General features: G+C 44.9%; 1 protein-coding gene across 1 annotated transcript in view; it reads left to right on the top strand.

Moving 5' to 3' along the window:
- IL17RE (interleukin 17 receptor E) overlaps window positions 1-18,991 on the top strand; it is a 114,340-nt gene that overhangs the window by 49,313 nt on the left and 46,036 nt on the right. The window contains 4 exon segments of the mRNA XM_077451778.1: window positions 2,018-2,033; window positions 5,889-6,026; window positions 13,650-13,756; window positions 16,932-17,055. Of these exon segments, the coding sequence (XP_077307904.1) occupies window positions 2,018-2,033; window positions 5,889-6,026; window positions 13,650-13,756; window positions 16,932-17,055 (385 nt within the window).

Below are 18,991 nucleotides of genomic sequence, written 5' to 3'. Positions count from 1 at the left end.
ACGAGTTTAGTCAGGCCCAGGGCAGCACAAAACCTAAATACACCATACCTCCCAACTTTTTGAGATGGGAATGAGGGACACCTATCAGCAAAAGTATGCAGGCATAGGACACACCCCCTGCCACGCCCCCTTAAAGGAGAATTTTACAAAAAAAAACAAGATTTGTTAAACCCACAAGTGCTTTTTTTTACCACTACTATTCCTTTATATTGGCTTTTGGAATTGACAAATGCAGCAATTTAGAAATCAGATGAAAGGTTTAGCGCTCCTTTTGATAGATAAAAAGTGCATTTTATATACATCTATAAAGATCAGACCAAAATGAGGAGGAATGAGGGACATTGCTCCAGATCAGGGACAGTCCCTCAAAATCCGGGACAGTTGGGAGCTATGATACACTACTGGGTTTAGGGCCGCTGTAACTTGTTTATTGGTGTGATTTGGTTTCTCCCTTTGTCTTTACTTCCTGTTTAGTGCTAGTTAGTTCAGTCCTAGTTAGACCCTGATTTTTTTTCCATGTTCCCTCGGTTAGCATTAGTTCTTCACAGAGGCAGGGCTTAGGAAAGTCATTGTCTTCTTGCTACTACTTTCTTCTTCTTCTTCTTAATACTATACAAAATGTATATACCACCAACAGTTTGCTCAGTGCTGTACAAAATTGTGTCTTCTTACTACAACTTTTTTAGTACAGGACCCCCCCCCCCCCCCCCCCGATGTTATGGAGATAGAGGGAGTCCAAATCAGGTGTGCTTGTAGTGGGTGACAATGGTGCGCCTTCATAGATACAGCACAGCCATAGGTGTGCGCAGGGGGTGTGGCAGGTGTGCCTAGGCACTCCCAAATCACAATGTGCGATGTCGATTCCCCCTAATGCCTCGGCTTTTCCTCTCTTGTTGGCCCCCTGTCCCGCGGTGGTGCTGGCTTCCCTCCTCTCCTCATTCCCTTGCTACTGCGGTGGGGATATTACAGGACAGAGAGTTGTACCTGTTTATCTGAAGTCTTCTCTTCTCTACAGCTGTTCAAAATCAGTGGTGGCTGGTGCACAATATTTATTTGGTGGGGGGGGGGGGGCAAACTAACCTGGCCCCCTCACTCACACCCGGCAATCAGTGGCCTTACCTTAGGAGGCCAATGATAAGGTGGTGCTGGATACGGGTAGGGCTTCGGGAAGCTGGAAGAGGCTGTTGCTGCCCCTCCACCTGCTGCTCCTCGCTCCAGCTTGCCTCAGGCTCTAATCATGTGCTTAATAAAAAAAAAAAAAAAACACATTGAAATCCATGCGTCTGGCACCCTGCATGTAGATTAGGGCCTGGGTGCTTGGATTAGGGGGCGGTGCTTCTGTGTCCTTAATGGAGTGGCCGCCACTGTTCAAAATCCCGAATTTATAAAGCTTGTCTGAGCTGTCAGAAAAAAAGGGCCAGAGAGCTGAAATCACAATCTGCAGAGCTCAGAGGGGAGAGCTCTGAGAGATGATTGGAGGGGAGGGATGCTATGCATACTAGCTCATTATGCCTTTGCCATGCAGGTTGCATTTTTTTTTTTTTTTTAATGCCTTTACTTCCTCTTTAATGAGTTTCACTATTGATACAAAAGGAACTATAGAGTCAGATTTAGTACAACGTATCAGATTTCTCCTATAAGAAAGGAGGGGGTGGGGAGAAACCATTGAAAAAGTGATCAATATGTATAATAAATACACATGTTCAAAATGTACTAATCAATAGGTCTCCATTGTGATCAGGCAAAAAATAAGGGAAAAAAATAAAAAAAATAATAAAAAATAAAATAAAATTGCAGCCACAACATCTAAAGACTACTAAGCAGAAATATATTCGATTTTTGTTCTTGGGTTCAGATACACTTTTACTTTTTGATGCGAATGTAATCTATAACCAGTTTGGCAATTAGAATTTTTTTTAAATAGATTTAACTTCAGGATACAATTTAATATTTGAATATTAACAATTTTTTTACTGTGTATCTAACTGCTTTTCATTTTTTTTCTCCTTTATTACAGGCATACAGACGAATAGGTAAGTGTTTATTTTTGTTCTTTTATATTAGTCATGAACATTGTGTCTTTTGATTGCAGATTAACCCCTTCATGCCGAACGTACGCAAATATGCGTTCTCAGCTTGAAGAGGCTGTACCGGGGGTTGATATGCAGCTGCAGGCATCACCCCGGTACTGCTTTTTTTAGAGTCGGCGGTTGGCTTTTTTTGGGATAACAACTGATGCGGATAAAAGACGCTTGGCTGTTATCCTAAGTTGCGGGAGGGTTGTCCCCTCCCGATGCCTTCCGCGGCTCTACCGGGCTCTCCTGTCCCACCAGGAGGCCAGAGCAAGCAGCTGACACGTCCGCCGGCTAGCCAAAGACCCGAATGAAGCCGGTGTAATGACATATTTGGTGACCCATCACAGTTTGCTACGGAAGTGAGGTTGCGTCGCCGCCATCTTGCTACACCCCGCACTCGTCCACAGTAAAGATACACTGAGAAGGGGGAAGCGGACATGTTGTTACACCCACCGCAGTTTTGCATTTTACACATATTTATAACAGTAAAGTGCCAAAATATATTTGGAAAAAAAAAGCATCTCCCTGTTCTGCCTAGCAACAGTGACACTGATCTCTGCTCCCTGTGATTGGAGCAGAGATCAGTAATGTGTAAAACACAGCCACGCCCTCCCACAGTTAGCAACATGCCCCTAGGACACACTTAAAGCAGTTCTTCACCCTAAAGGGGAAGTTCCGCTAATCTGATCCCTCCCCCCTCCGGTGCCACAATCGGCACCTTTCAGGGGGGAGGGGGATGCAGTTACCTGGATAATCCAGGTATCTGCACCCACTTCCGGCCAGACCGCCGCAGACGCCCCGCCCCCCCCCGTTGTGTTCTGGGAAACACACAGTTCCCAGAGACACAGCGGGGGACCATAAAAGACACGCAGCGCGACTCGCGCATGCGCAGTAGGGATCCGGGCAGTGAAGCTGTAATGCTTCACTTCCCGATTCCCTGACAGAGGATGGTGGCGGGGGCAGCAGTGAGACGAGCGATCGCTCGTCATCTGCCGCCGACATCGCTGGACCCTGAGACAGGTAAGTGTGATTTTATTAAGTCAGCAGCTGCAATATTAGTAGCTGCTGGCTTTTAATATTTTTATTTTAGGTGCAGAACCACTTTAAATCCCTACACTGCCACCTCCTGGTTAACCCCTTCACTGCCAGTGTCATTTACACAGGACTCACTGCATTTGTATAGCACTGATTGCTGTATAAATGACAATGGTCCCAAAAATGTGTCAAAAATGTCTGATGTGTCCGCCATAATGTCGCAGTCTTGATAAAAATCGCTGATCGCCGCCATTTAAAAAAAAAACTATTAAAAAAAATGCCATAAAACTATACCCTATTTTGTAGACGCTATAACTTTTGCGCAAACCAATCAATAATTGCTTATTGGATTTTTATTTTTTTTACCAAAAATATGTAGAAGGATACGTATCGGCCTAAACTGAGGAACACATTTTTTTTATATATATTTTTGGGGGATATTTATTATAGCAAAAAGTAAAAAATAATGCGTTTTTTTTCAAAATTGGTGCTCATTTTTTGTTTATAGCGCAAAAAATAAAAACGGCAGAGGTGATCAAATACCACCAAAAGAAAGCTCTATTTGTGGGAAAAATAGGACGTCATGGGTTGTAGATATAAGTTTTAGCAAGGGTTCGCTGAGACCAGAAAATTATTTCAAGGGGTTCCTCAGGAGTAGGGATGAGCTCAGGCGTGTTCGCATGGAACACGTGCAGAGCCCGCCAGGAAGTTGGCGCAGAGCTGTGCTAATCACAGGCAGCGAGACATTGCCCCGATGTGCGGCTGCAGAGATCGGGCAATGCGAATACACCTGAGATCATCCCTACTCAGGACTAGGAAGGTTGGGAAAGGCCATTGATATGGCAGGATCTTTATATCCCCTGCAGCCCCTCCCCCCACACATTGGGTGTACTCGGATTGCGTGCCTCGTTGGCCGAGTACATGGAATGCGATTATGTACTACCTCTGTATTTTCTCCTGGAGACGCAGATTTTAATGTCTGGCACATGTTGAGAAGTGGTGTCATCCCTCCACAAGAATCAGCTGGAAAATCGAATGTTAATTACCTATGTGCTGAAGTATAATTGGTTCAGATGAGTAGGAGGTGGAGGGGATAATTGAAGGTTATGATATTTTATTGGTACAATTGCAAAAGTAACCCAATTGTGTAATAACACGCAGATTTGTAATCTGTGGGTCTATTTAGATTTTATATGATCAGAAAATAAAGTTTGGATTTTTTTTTTTATATAATTCCTTTTTTTTTTTTAGATTACTTTGATAATTAGGAACAGTTAAGCCCCTATGTTGTCTATGGGTAGGAGAGCTTCTGTTGGCTATAGTCCTCTCTGCCAGTTGTTGTCTATAAGGGCCACTTCACACCACATGCTGTCCGCTGAGGTTTTTTTTTCTGCATCAAAAACGCATGGATGGTAGGTTATATGGTTTCCAATGGCATAGCTCACAATAGTGCGGTCAGTTCCAGAATAAAAATAGAACATGCTGCATTTTTTCTGCGCTGATCTGCGCTGGAACTAAGTAAAACGCACCAGAATGCACGTGTCCTTATTTAACCACTTGCCTACTGGGCACTTTTACCCCCTTCCTGCCTAGGCCAATTTTTGGCTTTCAGTGCTGTCGCATTTTGAATGACAATTGCGGTTTTATTTACTCACCACTGGGTTTTGTTTTTTTTGCTAAACAAATGAAAAAATACCACCAATTTTTCAAAAAACATACAAATATTTTTCATAGTTAGTTATAAAGTTTTGCAAACAGGTAATCCTTTACTGATGGGCACCGAAAGGGCTGCACTGGTGAGGCTTTTTAACTGATAGGCGGCACTGGTAGGCAGCACTGATGGACACTGATAGGTGGCACAGAAGTGCACTGATAGATGGCACTGATAGACGGGACTAATAGGCAGCACTGATGGGCTGCACTGATGGGCACTGATAGGTGGGTCTAATAGGTGGCATTGATGGGCAGCACTGATAGGCAGGACTGATAAAGGCTGCACTGATATGTTGCACTGATAGGTGGCACTGATAGGCAATGATGTGGCGGCACTGGTAAGGCTTTTTAACTGATAGGCGGCACTGATGGGAAGAACTAATAGGCAGCACTGATGGCCACTGGTGTGCACCAATAGGCAGCACTGATGGGCACTGGAAGGTGGCACTGATAGGCAGGACTGATAAAGACTGTACTGATGGGCACGGATAGGTGGCACAGATAGGTGGCACTAATAGGTGGCACCGATAGGCAGCACTGATTTGGCTATAGCACAGGCGGGAAGGGGTTACAGTAAAAATGCATCAAAAAAGCACATGCAGAAACTGATCCTGCTCGTATTCAGCGTTTCTTTGGTGTGAATTAGCCCTAAGACCCTGTTAACACTACTAGCAACACTTCTGCATCACATTTTTTTTACATTAATATTCTGGCCAATGGAATGAATGAACGCCCCAATTCTTGACGGGCCTAAACACACCTAGACGCTTTTGCATATTCCTCCCCTGGACGCCTTTGTGTGTGCATGTCCTATGTGCATGATAGTTGTTGCTGAAAGTGTAAGTCGCCCCCCCCCCCCAACACCCTGGATTCCCATCACTTTATGTCTCAATGTTAGTGATCACCAGGACACACAAAGAGGGTTAACCTTCTCATCGGGGAGACCAACAATAAAACACTGCCAGAGGGTCTAACCCTCCCCATTCCCCAATCCATCCATGGCTATAGATACACCTTCATGATTTATTCAGTGATGTTTGATCACCTTCTGTTTTTTTTCAACAGAGTATCCGCTCTCTCTTATAAAAAAGTCGGAGAATTTGACGTCCCCTCGGAACCTTCCCCCAGATGCCCTCAACGTCTCCATCGTCCAGTGGGACAAGAAGCCTTGCGTACAGATCGCTGTTTCAATAAATGTGTCAGGTAATTCGATGTACTGTTCAGAACCCTGTAAGGGAAATACTTTTTAAGTAAATGACCGACACTTATTAATAAAGAAAATAAATAATGGAGCAAACGTGAGACTTCCCATAGTGGACTTTTATCACCCCCAGAGACCTGAGAGCCTGCCGGGGCGATTCTACTCATCACCATCCACCTAGCACTGAAAATTCAGTTCAAAGCGGAGTAATCCTTTAACCTGTTGGCGCCGAGCGCACGCAAAGAAAGGCGGCCTCTCGACAGCCGGGGCATGTCGCTGAGAGTCTGCATATTTGCGTGCATTGGCGCCAACAGATCAGTGCCGAGAGTGTGTGCGCTCCCAGCACAGTGACCTTTCGGCTACCTGAAAGCTTTCAATCTTGCGATCGGGAGTTTTCCGATCATGTGACTATCTATTCTATCCTATCTTCAAGCTCCTCAAGCCAAATTTTACACTCTTGGCGCAGGCTCCATCCGGCCCTTTAATGGGTTTGGATTGCCAGGAGGCAGGGCGGGGCTTATGGCAATGTGACTGCTGTGACTGGCTGCCACATCAGTCACATGGCCATAAGCCCCGCCCTGGCTCCTGGCAGTCCAAACCCCTTAAAGGGCCGGCGGGAGCCTGCGCCATGAATGTAAAATTTGGCTTGAGGAGCTTGAAGATAGGAATAAACCCGTCTAAATAGCTGGCCACAGATGGAGCACAATTTGGATGGTTCAGCAGGGACTAGCCGAATTCTGATCCATCTATGGGCGTTCTTGCTCGACAGAAGTTAATATAACAATCGACTTTTGTTGAACAGGACTGTTGGAAAGATTTAATTTGTTTAGCAGCTGCAGCCAATCAGTTGCAATACTGATCAGTGTATTCTGACAGTGGAGGAATCCCCGCTGTCAGAATACAATGGCGTGGCGTGGAGGATTCCTCCATCTATCCTGCTTGTGTGGATATCCCTTCATTATAATTTGATCAGCTAATTGAGAGAAACAAATCATCTATGGCCAGCCCATATTTTCTATGTATCTGTGCTTGATTCCCCCGTTAATGCAGTCAGTGTTGATAGGGGGAATCCCTCCCGGCAGAACACAATGATTACTGCTAGCGGCTATAGCAACAGGCAGTAATTGCATGCTAAAAATCCGACAGGATGCTTGTACCCAAGTCGATTGGATGGGCTTGGGTGCAATCAGCCTGCCCAAGGAAGGATCTCAGCTGGTACCTGCTGAACTGACTTATATTTGATCCAGTGGGGTATGCCTAGAGTGGTTATTTAGTGATAGGGGTTGGGTTGGTGGAAAGTCCAACTTTCCACCAACAAATGTTGGCTAGTAAATTTTCAGCGGACAATGGTCTGTTGTCAGATTTTTGTATCGTCTGTACACAAGTCCTTCACACAAGTCCAAAGTACAAACACGCATGCTCGGAATCAATGCTCACCAAATACGACATTAGCAGAAGGTGCCCAAAGGGTGGCGCTCAAGAGCTGAAATTTCTCGTAGTACATCACTACGTTTGTGTTTGTTGGCCGACAATTGTGTACCGTTTGTATGCAAGACAAGTTCCTGGCACACGCCCTTCGGACAAAGGTTTGACGCTTTGTTAGCCAACAATCTGATTGTGTGTGCCAGGCATTAGAGATTTCCACCTACCTTTGGCCAACCTAAAACAAAATTGGCTTTTTCTGTAGATCAGAGTTCTTTGAAACAATGGTTCTCAACCACCGAGCTGGAGATCACTGTCCGGCCGTGGCCTCCCTCCTCCTGGGCCTCCAGCTAGCGGCAGATCCTCTAACCCAGGGGTGGCAAATGCAACTTGATAGTGGGTCACATCAGCATTATGATTGCCCTCAAAGGGTCGGTTGTGTTTGTAAATCGCACCATTCAAGTTGCTTTAAATGGCGCAACCTAGCCTGTGGTAATGGGCAGACTCCTATACAGGGGTGCAGTGCAGCTACTTCTAGTTTTCCTGTTTACCAGGATGAAGCTGAAAAGTTCAAATAATGCCAAGTCTGTGACCACAAGGAGTTCTGATCGTCTGGAGGAACTTGCGGTTATTTGTACTTCCTCTATGTCATAATCCAATGTGTACACACCAGACAATAAAGATCTTTTAGGACAACTTATTACTCCAATTTATGGATTGTAAAAAAGTAAATTTCCCTAAAGCTGAGCCCCGGGGAACACTTCCATCTTGCACAGTTGTACCAGCTCTTCTCCTGGACTGAAATTGCTTACTCTGATTTCACTGCACACTGTGAGCTTCTCACAATGTGCATCAGAAGCTGCAGCAAGTCATATAAAGCTCGCCTTATTTCCTGGCTGGAGGACATCCAGCAGCATCTAACACTGTCCCTGGCCCGCCCCTTTTATTAATTGGATTCAAGCCCCGGGGCCGGGACAAGGGGTGGGCAGGAGGGATGGCTGCCCTGGGCATGAGGGATGGCTGCCCTGGGCACTGTGGTATCATGTGAGGTGGAGGGGGCACCACAAGGAGATTGGGGGGAGGGGATTTGTGTTGGGAAAGGGAATTTGGGGGGCACCAGGAGCTATGAATTGTTGGGGTGCTAGGAATAGAGTGGTGATTTGGGGGGATTTGTGTTGGGAGGGGGAATTGGGGGAAGTAGATTTGTGCTAGCAGGGGGGTGATGGGGGGGGGGGTATTTGCTTTAAAAGTAAATTGGTATAGGGGAAATATATATTATTATTTTTTGGAGGGGGGATTTGTGCCAATTGGGATGGCTGAGGGGGGGGGGGATTTCTGGGCTGGGTTGAGAGATTGGGGAAGGGGAATTTGTGCGAGAAAGGGGGGGGGGGGTGATTTGGAATGGAGGGTAGAGGATTGCTGGGGTGAGGGGGGGGATTTGTGCTAGGGGCATATGGGCAAAGAGAGGATTTGAGCTGGGGGAGGGGCAAAGATTTGTGCTGGGGGGGATTTTAGCAGGGTTTCAAACTTGTACTGGGCAGAGGGGGAATTTATGCTGCGGGGGGGGGGGGGGGGGGGGTAAGTGCTCAACCTTTTTTTGGGGGAAGGGGATTTTTGCTGACACATACAGCTCATACATCTTAAGGGGGGGGGGGCAGGATTTGGCATATTCACCCTGGACTCTGGATGGCCTTATCCCGGCACTGTCCAGCCCATTCAGCATTTAACATAAACAATCGTGCCAAAGGGGATCGTAGTGCTGTTTCCTACCCGCCGACAGCTCGACTTACCAGCTCAGAAAAATCAAGGAGATCGCCAAGAAGAGTGCTTACATTCACTGCTGGTTGTCATATAGCTCCGCCCTGACGTGTTTCGTCATCTGTGACATCATCGACCCTCAGATTATACTATTGTCCTATATAGACTGTTTATAAATACACTAATGACAGCTGTACACCGTTTGTCAATTAGCGCGGCCTTGATGAATGTATTAATTTGCATCTGTGTTACTTGTACTCTCCTGTCTTTGACAGGTTTATTAGGTAGCAGCTTTAAACCCTAATTTTGGTTATATGTGTGTTGTATACAACTAGGTTGCACAACAAATGTTTCACCAAAACCATAAGCGCTTGATTTTGTAGGAGGGGCCAGTTGATCTACAAGTTTTTGCATTACTTTTGGTAATGTAGTGTAGTTTAGTGTCCTGCCAGGTCATTCGTTTTATGAACCCGGCTACCCCTAGAATGGGCAGGATGGTCCAAGCCAGCATCACTGGTCAAAGATTTCCCACCTGCAATTTTTGCTGCTTTAAAGTAGATCTGAACCCTTACTAGAGAACGTTTCATTTGCTAAAGCTCTGCAAAGCATCTTTTTTTTTTCCTTTTTTCATCCATTTTTACTTCTCAGTGCCTCTGATCTCCTCTGATCTCCTCTGATCTCCTCCAGCCTCTTTCAGCCACTCCACACACTCACTCCAATGCTGACTGCACATCATTGCTCTGGACGGGCTTCCTGATTATGGCCATTCCTGTGCAATGTGTGTCGCTGTGACTTGTAATCTCCACCAGGGGTCTCATGTGATCGGATGACAACACAGGAGCACAATAGAGAGACAGTTGTCTAAACAGGAAGTGTCTAAACTACAAGATTCAAGGCAGGATCAGTAGGTAGTATTTTATTGCAAATTTGAAAAGACAAACTTTTTTATTTTTTTCAAAATGACATTAAAGTGTAAATTTGTTATTAGTTTAAAGTGCTTGAGGTTAGATCTACCGAATGCCTTGTTCAGGTGTATGAGAAGAACAGAACCTCCTAAATCAAATATTTTGACATCTTTCTAAAGAATCAATTGCACATCTAGTTGGCAAACTATTACACCTGTGTTGTACCCATTAGACTGGTAGGGAATGTCGATCTTCTTTCTCACTCTATTGACATTGATTTCACAACTCTTTGTTTTGTTTGTTTTACCAGTCCACATTTACACTGCATATTTATTGATTTTAGATATGCCTTTCCCAGGTAAATGTAGAAAGTCTACACAATGGTTCAATCAACACAAATTGTGATGTCATAGTGCACATGGCCAGTCAGTGATTTCGACAAGTGAAAGATGAGCAACACTGACACCTAGTGGTCAAATATGTAAACTCTTCTCTTCTCTAGCTCTCTGCCCCCTCTCTTAACCCTCTCTTCCTCAATCCCCCTTTTTTTTCTCTTTCTCATTTGTTTCTCTCTTTTCTCTCCCCTTCCTCTCTCTCCCCTCCCCCTTCTTTCTCTCTATTTCCTCTCTCTCATCTGTATCTCTCTCTCCCTCTTTCCCTTTTCTCATCTCTCTCACCTGTTTCTATCTTTTCACCACCCCCTCTCTCTCCCCCCTTTTTTCTCTTCTCTCTCTTACCCCTCTCTCATCTCGCTTTTTCTCTCTCCCCCTTCTATGTCTCCCTCCATATCTCACTTCTCTCTCTTTCCTCTTTCTCATCTCTCATTCTCTCTCCCCTCCTTTCTCTCTCACGTCGCTTCTCTATCCCTCTTTCCCCCTCTTCTCTCTCTCTCTCTCTCCCTTCTCTCTCTCTCTTTCCACCCCTCTCCCCCTCTTATCTCTCTCCCCTCTTCTCTCTCTTTCTCTCTTCCCCCCTCCTCTCTCTCTCTCTCATTCTCTCCTTCTCTTCTCTCTTCCCCCATTTTCTCTCTCTCTCCCCCTCTCTTCGCTCTCTTTCTCCCCCCTCTCCTCTCTCCCCCTTCTCTCACTTTCCCCCTCCTCTCTCTCTATCCCCCCTCTTCTCTCTCTCCCCCTCTTCTCTCCCTCTCTCCCCCTCTTATCTTCCCCCTCTCTCTCGCTCTCCTCCCTCTTCTCTCCCCCTCTCTCCCCCCTCCTCCCTCTTCTTTCCCTCTCTCTCCCCCCTCTTCTCTTTCTCTCTCTCTCTCTCTCGCCCCTCTTCTCTCTCTCCCCCCCTCTTTTCTCTCCCTCTCTCTCCCCCCTCTTTTCTCTCCCTCTCTCTCTCCCCTCTTCTCTCTCTTCCCCCTCTTCTCTCTCCCCCCTCTCCTCTCTCCCTCTCTCTCCCCCCCTCTCCTCTCTCCCTCTCTCTCCCCCTCTTCTCTCTCCCCCCTCTTCTCTCTCTCTTTCCCCCCCTCTTCTCTCTCCCCATTACCCCCCTCTTCTCTCCCCCCATTCTCTCTTTCCTTTCTCTCTCATCTCTCTTCTCCCTCCCCCTATCTCTCCCTCCATCTCTCTCTTCCCTCTTTCTCTTCTATCTTTCTCTTCTCTCTCTCTCTCCCCCTCTTCTCCCTCTCTCTCTCTCTCCTTATGTTCTGCTAAGATCTCTTGGCTCTGCATTGGTCTTGATGACATCAGAAGACATGATGTGACCACCAGAGCATTAGTCATCAGAGGACTGCGGGAGCCGGTCTTAGGCCCCTTTCGCATGGCTGGTTTGTTGTCGCCATTGGATTCTTGCTGCTGGAATGACTGGGTTATGTGATAAGCAATGGCCGCCCAGCCTAGTTAAACAATGAGCGGGTTGCTGATCGCATGTAGCCACACATAGAGCGATTAGCTGTGGTTAGGGACAGATGTCAGCTGCATTCAGGCTTCTGTCCCAAGCCACAGCTAAAATAGAAAAATGTCAGCGATTTATTTTCACGGTGCCATCATCCTATTGTGTAAATAGAGAAAAAGGAGTTCCCCTTGGGGTTTGGACTTTAACAGCACTCAGATAAATGTAACAACTTGATGTAGTAGAAAAAGTATTCATACTTTCTATTAGAAATACATAGATTAAAACATATGTAATGGATTATACATGACGGCCACTACTGATGATACAATAGTTACAAATAGATGGTATGTTGAGATTATCCTTCACTCGACGCGTTTCGGGGTCTACACCTTCCTCAGGGGTAAATAGGATATGAAAAATAAGTACAAACAGGCAATGCCTATTTATAATATTATTAATAATAAAATTGCTATGCATATATCTATTGCATTTAACACTAACCATTGCAACAATCAGGTGCTTATAGCACGCTCCACTGAATCAAAAGCCACAGCTGATCACACTTTGTGCGGCGACATGCTGATCGCATGACCCGGTCATTCCAGCAACAAGAATCTGCAGACTCTTCCTGCAGGAATCAGATGACCGCAACAAACCGGCCGTGTGAAAGCAGCTTTACAGCCTGGAAGGAGCGGAGGATCGGGTAAGTAATAGTGTTTATCTGGGACCCTAGACCTAAAAGACCATTTGATCCTTGCAGTGCGGGGACAGCCCCAGTGCAAGGAAGAATTTGGACTTTTCCCAGATTTCAACTTTATTAAAAATAACTCCCGGTGACCCTGCCCTGAAGGTCCTTGTGCAGGCACTTCTTGGTATACAGTAACAACTGTCTCCCTGCTGTGTCCTCGCATGGTCACCCTGCTGGAAACTACAATCCTCCAAGCTGACACTCACTGCACAAGCAAGGTCCACCATCATACCTCCCAACATTTTGAGATGGGAATGAGGGACACCTACTATCAAACATATGTAGGCTTAGGACACGCCCCCTGCCACACCCTCTTAAAGGAGAATTAACCGAAAAAAAAGTTAATCAAATCCACAAGTGCTTTTTTTTTTTTTTTTTTCTACCACTACTATTCGTTTATATTGGCTTTTAAAATTTACAAATGCAGAAATTTTTGAATTTAGATGAAAGGTTTAGCACTGGGAAACGCTTGATAAGATAAGATAAAAATAAAAGATAAAGATAAGATAAAAAGTGCATTTTATACACAACTATATGGATCAGACCAAAATGAGGGACAAATGAGGATGGGGGGAAGAGGGACATTGCTCCAAAATAGGGACAGTCCCTCCAAATCAGGGACAGTTGGGAGCTATGTCCACGTTGCAATTTTTAGGAAGGCTGTCCAGAGCAATGATGTGCAGCTGAACGTAGTGTGAGTGCATGTAGGCAGGAAGTGGCTGAAAGAGCCAGGTATGGATCAGCAGCACATAAAAAAAAATGAAAAGGTGAAAACAGTATTAAAAAAACAACAGCGTGGCTTTTGTTTATGAGCCACATTGTTTTATCATACTAAATGTATAAAAAAAGACTTTTTCAAAACATACTTCTTTGACTTTATTGTATCCTTTTTGTTTTCTGTATTATTCCTTTGAAAAATAATCAGCACTACGGCTTTATGTGCGTTTTTGTTGCAGGACTCCCCGGGTTCCGCGGCTTTGACATCAGACTTCTGGAAATCAGCAATAACAGATTTCATTCAATCAGGATTTTAAGAAGGAAAACTTCTTCGGTTAGGGATTTGGTGAGTGACATTATATATCTGCATCAAATAAAAAGCACATGCAGCTTCCATCTGCTACAGAATGGCAGGACTCTGCCCTTGGGATGGTGTCACCCCTCTGACGGATGCAGGGGCGGACTGACAACTCATGGGGCCCCTGGGCAATAGGAGATTATGGGGCCCCCAGGCAATAAGACATTATGGGGCCACACAGTATACAATCACACAGTATACACAGACATGTTTCTATTGGCTGAGAAGGCACTGGAGAGGTGGGGTAGCTATAATCTCAGGATTTTTAGACCAAAAGGATTTTTGGTAAGGGACATTTCAGAGACAGATGTAAAAAGAAAAACACAGCTTTTTACATACTTTCCCTGGTTTTACTGAGGCTGGCAACCCTGATGGGGTCCCCTAGTGGCACGGGGCCCTCGGGCAGTGCCGAGGTGGGCCAATGGTCAAGTCCGCCCCTGGATGGATGTCACCCGGGTTGCGGAACGCACCCTTCTAGTGACGCCACTGAGTAACACATCTCCTGTAGTAGAGTGCCTGCACTCTGGGAGCAACATAGACACCTTTGGATAGCAGCATTGTTATTCTGGGGGGAGGGGTGTGTTAGGTGTGTTAGCAGATTTAAATATACTAACAAATTGAAGCCAAACTCCAGCTGACCCTTTATAAGCAGTTACAGGAACAGCGTTTTTCCGTTTTGGATGAAAGGTTTTACATAAATAAATGGTGACCGTTATAAGCACCCCTTCCAGTGGTAAATTAGGTGCCTGAACCCTCTAATTGCTACATCTGCAGGACAACTTGGTCTGTTGAATGAAAAAAACAAAACAAAAAAAAAACATTTTAGCATCTCCCCTTTCTTCCTCCCCGTGAGACGATTGCGGGTATCCCTGCGGCGATCGAGTCTCATGGAAGTCCTGACCAGCTCGCACGCCGGCAGCGCACATGCGATGGCACGGCTGCAAATTTAAAGGGACGTACCTGTACGCCCATTTGCCTCTCCGTGCCATTCTGCCGATGTACATCGCCGTGTGCCAGTCAGAAAGTGGTTAACACCTGTTTCTATTAGGGGAAGGGTGGGGGGGGGGGGGTGCATTTCTGGTGGAATCATTTACAGTAGCTGTCTCTTGGGCCCCTTTCACATGGGCTGCCCAATCAGGTCCGCCTTTTAGTTTATCAGGTGGACCTGATTGGACCATCCAGTCTCTTCTATGGAGCAGCAGATGTCAGCGGACAACCACTGCCATCCGAAGCTGTCCACCAAAAACAGACAGATGGTGGTCCTATTCCCCATCTATTCAGCAGATTGGTTGGCATTAGACTCTTGCAATTTATTTCGTAATGAATCGAAATTCGGCTGAATTTTGCATCTTTCGGACATTCAGATGCATCCGAATAAAAAAATAACGAATTTCAACTAATATGAAATAAATTATAGCGAATATAACGAATGAATACGACATTAATCTGTAATTCATTAAAGATCTAATGAAAACAAAAGGTCAACTCAAAGTAAATCTTACAATCCAATCAGCTGATTAATTTTGTGCCGGAGGATGGATTACTGGCAAAGTGCATTCCTGAGAAGTGAGTGAGAAGGGTGTTGTATTGTATTTGAGCCGAGGAGAAGAGATATTGTCATTGTGTGTGTTAAAAGATTCAATAAACCAACGACTTTCCAAACTACGAATCATTATCACGAATGTATATACATACATAAACATCGAATTTCAACGAATACGAAAGAAATTATAGCGCAGATAACGAATGAATTCAACATGATTTGAGATTCAGTATAATAAATATCGACCCTACAGAAATAACGAATTATCCAAAAACATATTAACATAACGAATATAACAGAACGAAATTATGTATTTTACGAATACAATGAACCGAAATGAAACAAAATTTGCCGTTGTGCACAAGTCTAGTTGGCATTGGATGTAAATACACAGGCAGACCATTTTCATCCGATTGCCCCATACAGGAGAACGGGCTGTGTCCGTGTCCGCTCTGCATAGTGGAGCAGACACAGACCTGTCTTCCGCCTGCTCATGGAGGATCAGCAGGGATTTCCCCCCCGCCGAGCAAGCGGATTCTGCTTAGTGGAGGCGCCCGTGTGAAAGGGGCCTTACTGGCACAAAAGCTATAAGAGAGATTCTTCTTATGCTGCGTACACACGATCGGAATTTCGGCCAGCAAAAGACAGATTAGAGCTTTTCATTGGAATGCGACCGTATGTACGCTCCATTGGAATTTAGCTGGCCAAATTCCCGCCAGCAAAAATTTGAGAGCAGGTTCTCAATTTTTCTGACGGAAAAACTTTCTATCGGAAATTCCGATCGTGTGTATGCAATTCCGACATGCAAAAACTCACGCATGCGCAGATTCAACTAGGAGACAGAAGCTATTGGCTACTGGGTATTGAACTTCCTTTTTCTAGTCCCGTCGTACGTGTTGTACGTCACCGGGTTCTTGACTGTCGGAATTTGGTGTGACCGTGTGTAGGCAAGGCAGCTTGAGCGAAACCCCGTTGGAATTCCGTCAGGAAAACTATCAGAGCTTTTTCCGACCAAAATTCCGATTGTGTGTATGCAGTATTAGAGCTTGAATAAAGCTCCATCTGGTGGTTATGAATGGTCAATATGAAACATCTATATGTTCTTTATTTTTACCTGATGGTATCACAAACTCTATACAGTATATATCACTTAAGCTGTCCATAAATTTGTTTATTTTTTAATTTTTAATTTTTTTTGTACAACCAATGGGTTGAATAAAAAAAAAAAAAAAAGACTCAATTCCCTCATCCACACATTTCATGTGGATGAGGGGGGCGCCTCCCCGCTGAGCCATTGTATTCTGATAGAAGGGACACTCCCCTGCTGTCAGAAAATACTGATCAGCGGTGCCAGCTATAGACTGTGGTGCTGATCAAGCCAAGAAACCCCCCAAAGGGTAAGAAGTCGTTCAGTAGGAATCAACTTCCCTAAAACCTCCCTGCCCATACAATCGCCAGAACTTGGCAAATTTCGATCAATGTATTGCTGGCTTTAAAGAAAAGATTTTACAGGTAGGCAGAGGTCTAGTGATTTTTATTTTAGGTTTAAGAATAGAGTTTGTGTTCCTCTGATAAGTCTACATCCATTACTAACCCATACAATCTATTTTCTACATGTAGTTGCAGTTACAGTTCCACTGCTGGACAGTTGCATCCGGGCAGGAAATTTCCGTGTCACTTTTAACCAATCCAGATTATGGCATAACGATAGAGAAAAAAGTAAATATTCCACATAATAACAGAGGTAAGGTTAAAGCACGTTTAAATGTATTTACATCTTTATAACCTATTTACTGACCTCTCTTTGCTTTTCAAGCCGATTCCTCACATTGCTGTGCTGTTCTATCTATACTTACTTTTCACTTGAAATATATAACATAGTTGGGAGGTTAACCACTTGCTTACTGAGCACTTAAACCCCCCTCCTGCCCAGACCAATTTTCAGCTTTCAGCGCTGATGCACTTTGAATGACAATTGCACGGTCATACAACACTGTACCCAAATGAAATTTTTATAATTTTTTCCCCACAAATAGAGCTTTCTATTGGTGGTATTTGATCACCTCTGCGGTTTTTATTTTTTGTTAACAAATTTTAAAAATTTCAAATTTTTCAAAAAATGTTTTTATATTTTTATATATTTAGTTATTACATTTTGCAAACAGGTCATTTTTCTCCTTCATTGATGTACGTTGATGAGGCGGCACTGATGGGCACCGATAGGTGGCAGTGATGGGCACTGATGGGTGGCAGTGATGGGCACTGGTCGGCACTGGTTGGTTACACTGTTAGGTGGCATTGATTGGCACCACTGGTGGGCATTGATAGGTGGCACTCATGGGCATTGATAGGTGGCACTGCGGGCACTGGCAGGTGGCAATGGCAGGTGGCACTGGCAGGGGGTACTGGTGGCACATATGAGGCAGATGTGCCTCCTTCCTCTTTGGGACCGATGTCCCTTGCAGATAATCCGGTGATCACCTTTTTTTTCGATTACCAAGCTTTTTGTTTAGATGATGTGATCAGCTGTCATTGGCTGACAGCTGATCACCTGGTAAGGGGCCGGGACTGGCCCCTTACTTGGATCTGTGATCACCCAAATCTCGGTGACTCGGTGACCACAGCGCACGCCCTGCAGGGGGCGTATGGAGCCCGTGCAAAGGGGAGGCCGTCATATGAAATTCAGGTCTGCGCTGTGGCCGTCATTCAGCTATAGTGCGGACATCAAGAGGTTAAATAAAGAAACAAGTCCATCCAGTTCAACCTCAGTGCACCTGTGCATGCGTGTGCTTGTGTCACCACCATTCTTAAGGCCCATACACACGGTCGGACTTTTTGACAACAAACATGCAAATTAGCTGTTTTGGAGCAACATCCGACTGTGTGTACGCTCCATCGGACAAACTTTTTCTGTTTTCATCGGACTTTTGTTGGCTGTGCGAACGGACAAACTTTCTGGCAACAAAAGTCCGATGGAGCAAAGTCCGACCATGTGTACGCAAAAGCATCGGACTTTTGTACAAGGTACAAACACGCATGCTCAGAACCAATGGAAAAGATCAGACTACAATACAGAAGTTGACCAAAGGTGGCGCTGGAGTCATTGAACGTCCTCTTTTGAAGTGGCGTCAGTATGTTGTGACGTCACTACGTTCGTGTTTGTTGTCAAAAAGTCCGACCGTGTGTATGCAATACAAACTTGTGGACCACGCCCTTTGTACAAAAGTCCACAGAAAAGTTTGTACAAAGTCCGACCGTGTGTATGAGGCTTTACAGTAGAGCTACAGTAGCTGCCCACCCCTCTATTTTCTTGAGGTCTTCTTGCAAAGATTGCATATCCAGTTCTTAAGTTATTGCCCTGCTTAGCTTTGTATCATCAACAGACACTAAAAGGTAAACAACCCTCTGGATGCACTTATGCAATCAATTTTCTGTTCAGGAACATACAATCTTATCAACCCTAAAAGACCTTAATTTGTACATGAATTGCATGTACATGAATGGGCTACTGTATCAAGTGCTCTAGAGAAATCCAGCTACAACACAGGCCTTCCTATCCAAACTACAGCTCACCTCCTCATAGAATGTTGAGATTGGTCAGCCAAGAACGATCTTTCATAAATCCATGCTGGTTACTTCTGTTGATACTGGTTTCATAAGCAGATTCTTCAAAATTGTCC

Source organism: Lithobates pipiens, unplaced genomic scaffold, assembly GCF_037356315.1.
Source record: "Lithobates pipiens isolate NorthernLeopardFrog02 unplaced genomic scaffold, aLitPip1_a1.2 Scaffold_23, whole genome shotgun sequence".
Lineage (NCBI taxonomy): Eukaryota > Metazoa > Chordata > Amphibia > Anura > Ranidae > Lithobates > Lithobates pipiens.
The sequence above is the reverse complement of the archived record's forward strand: the minus strand, read 5'-3'. Positions and strand labels throughout refer to the sequence as shown.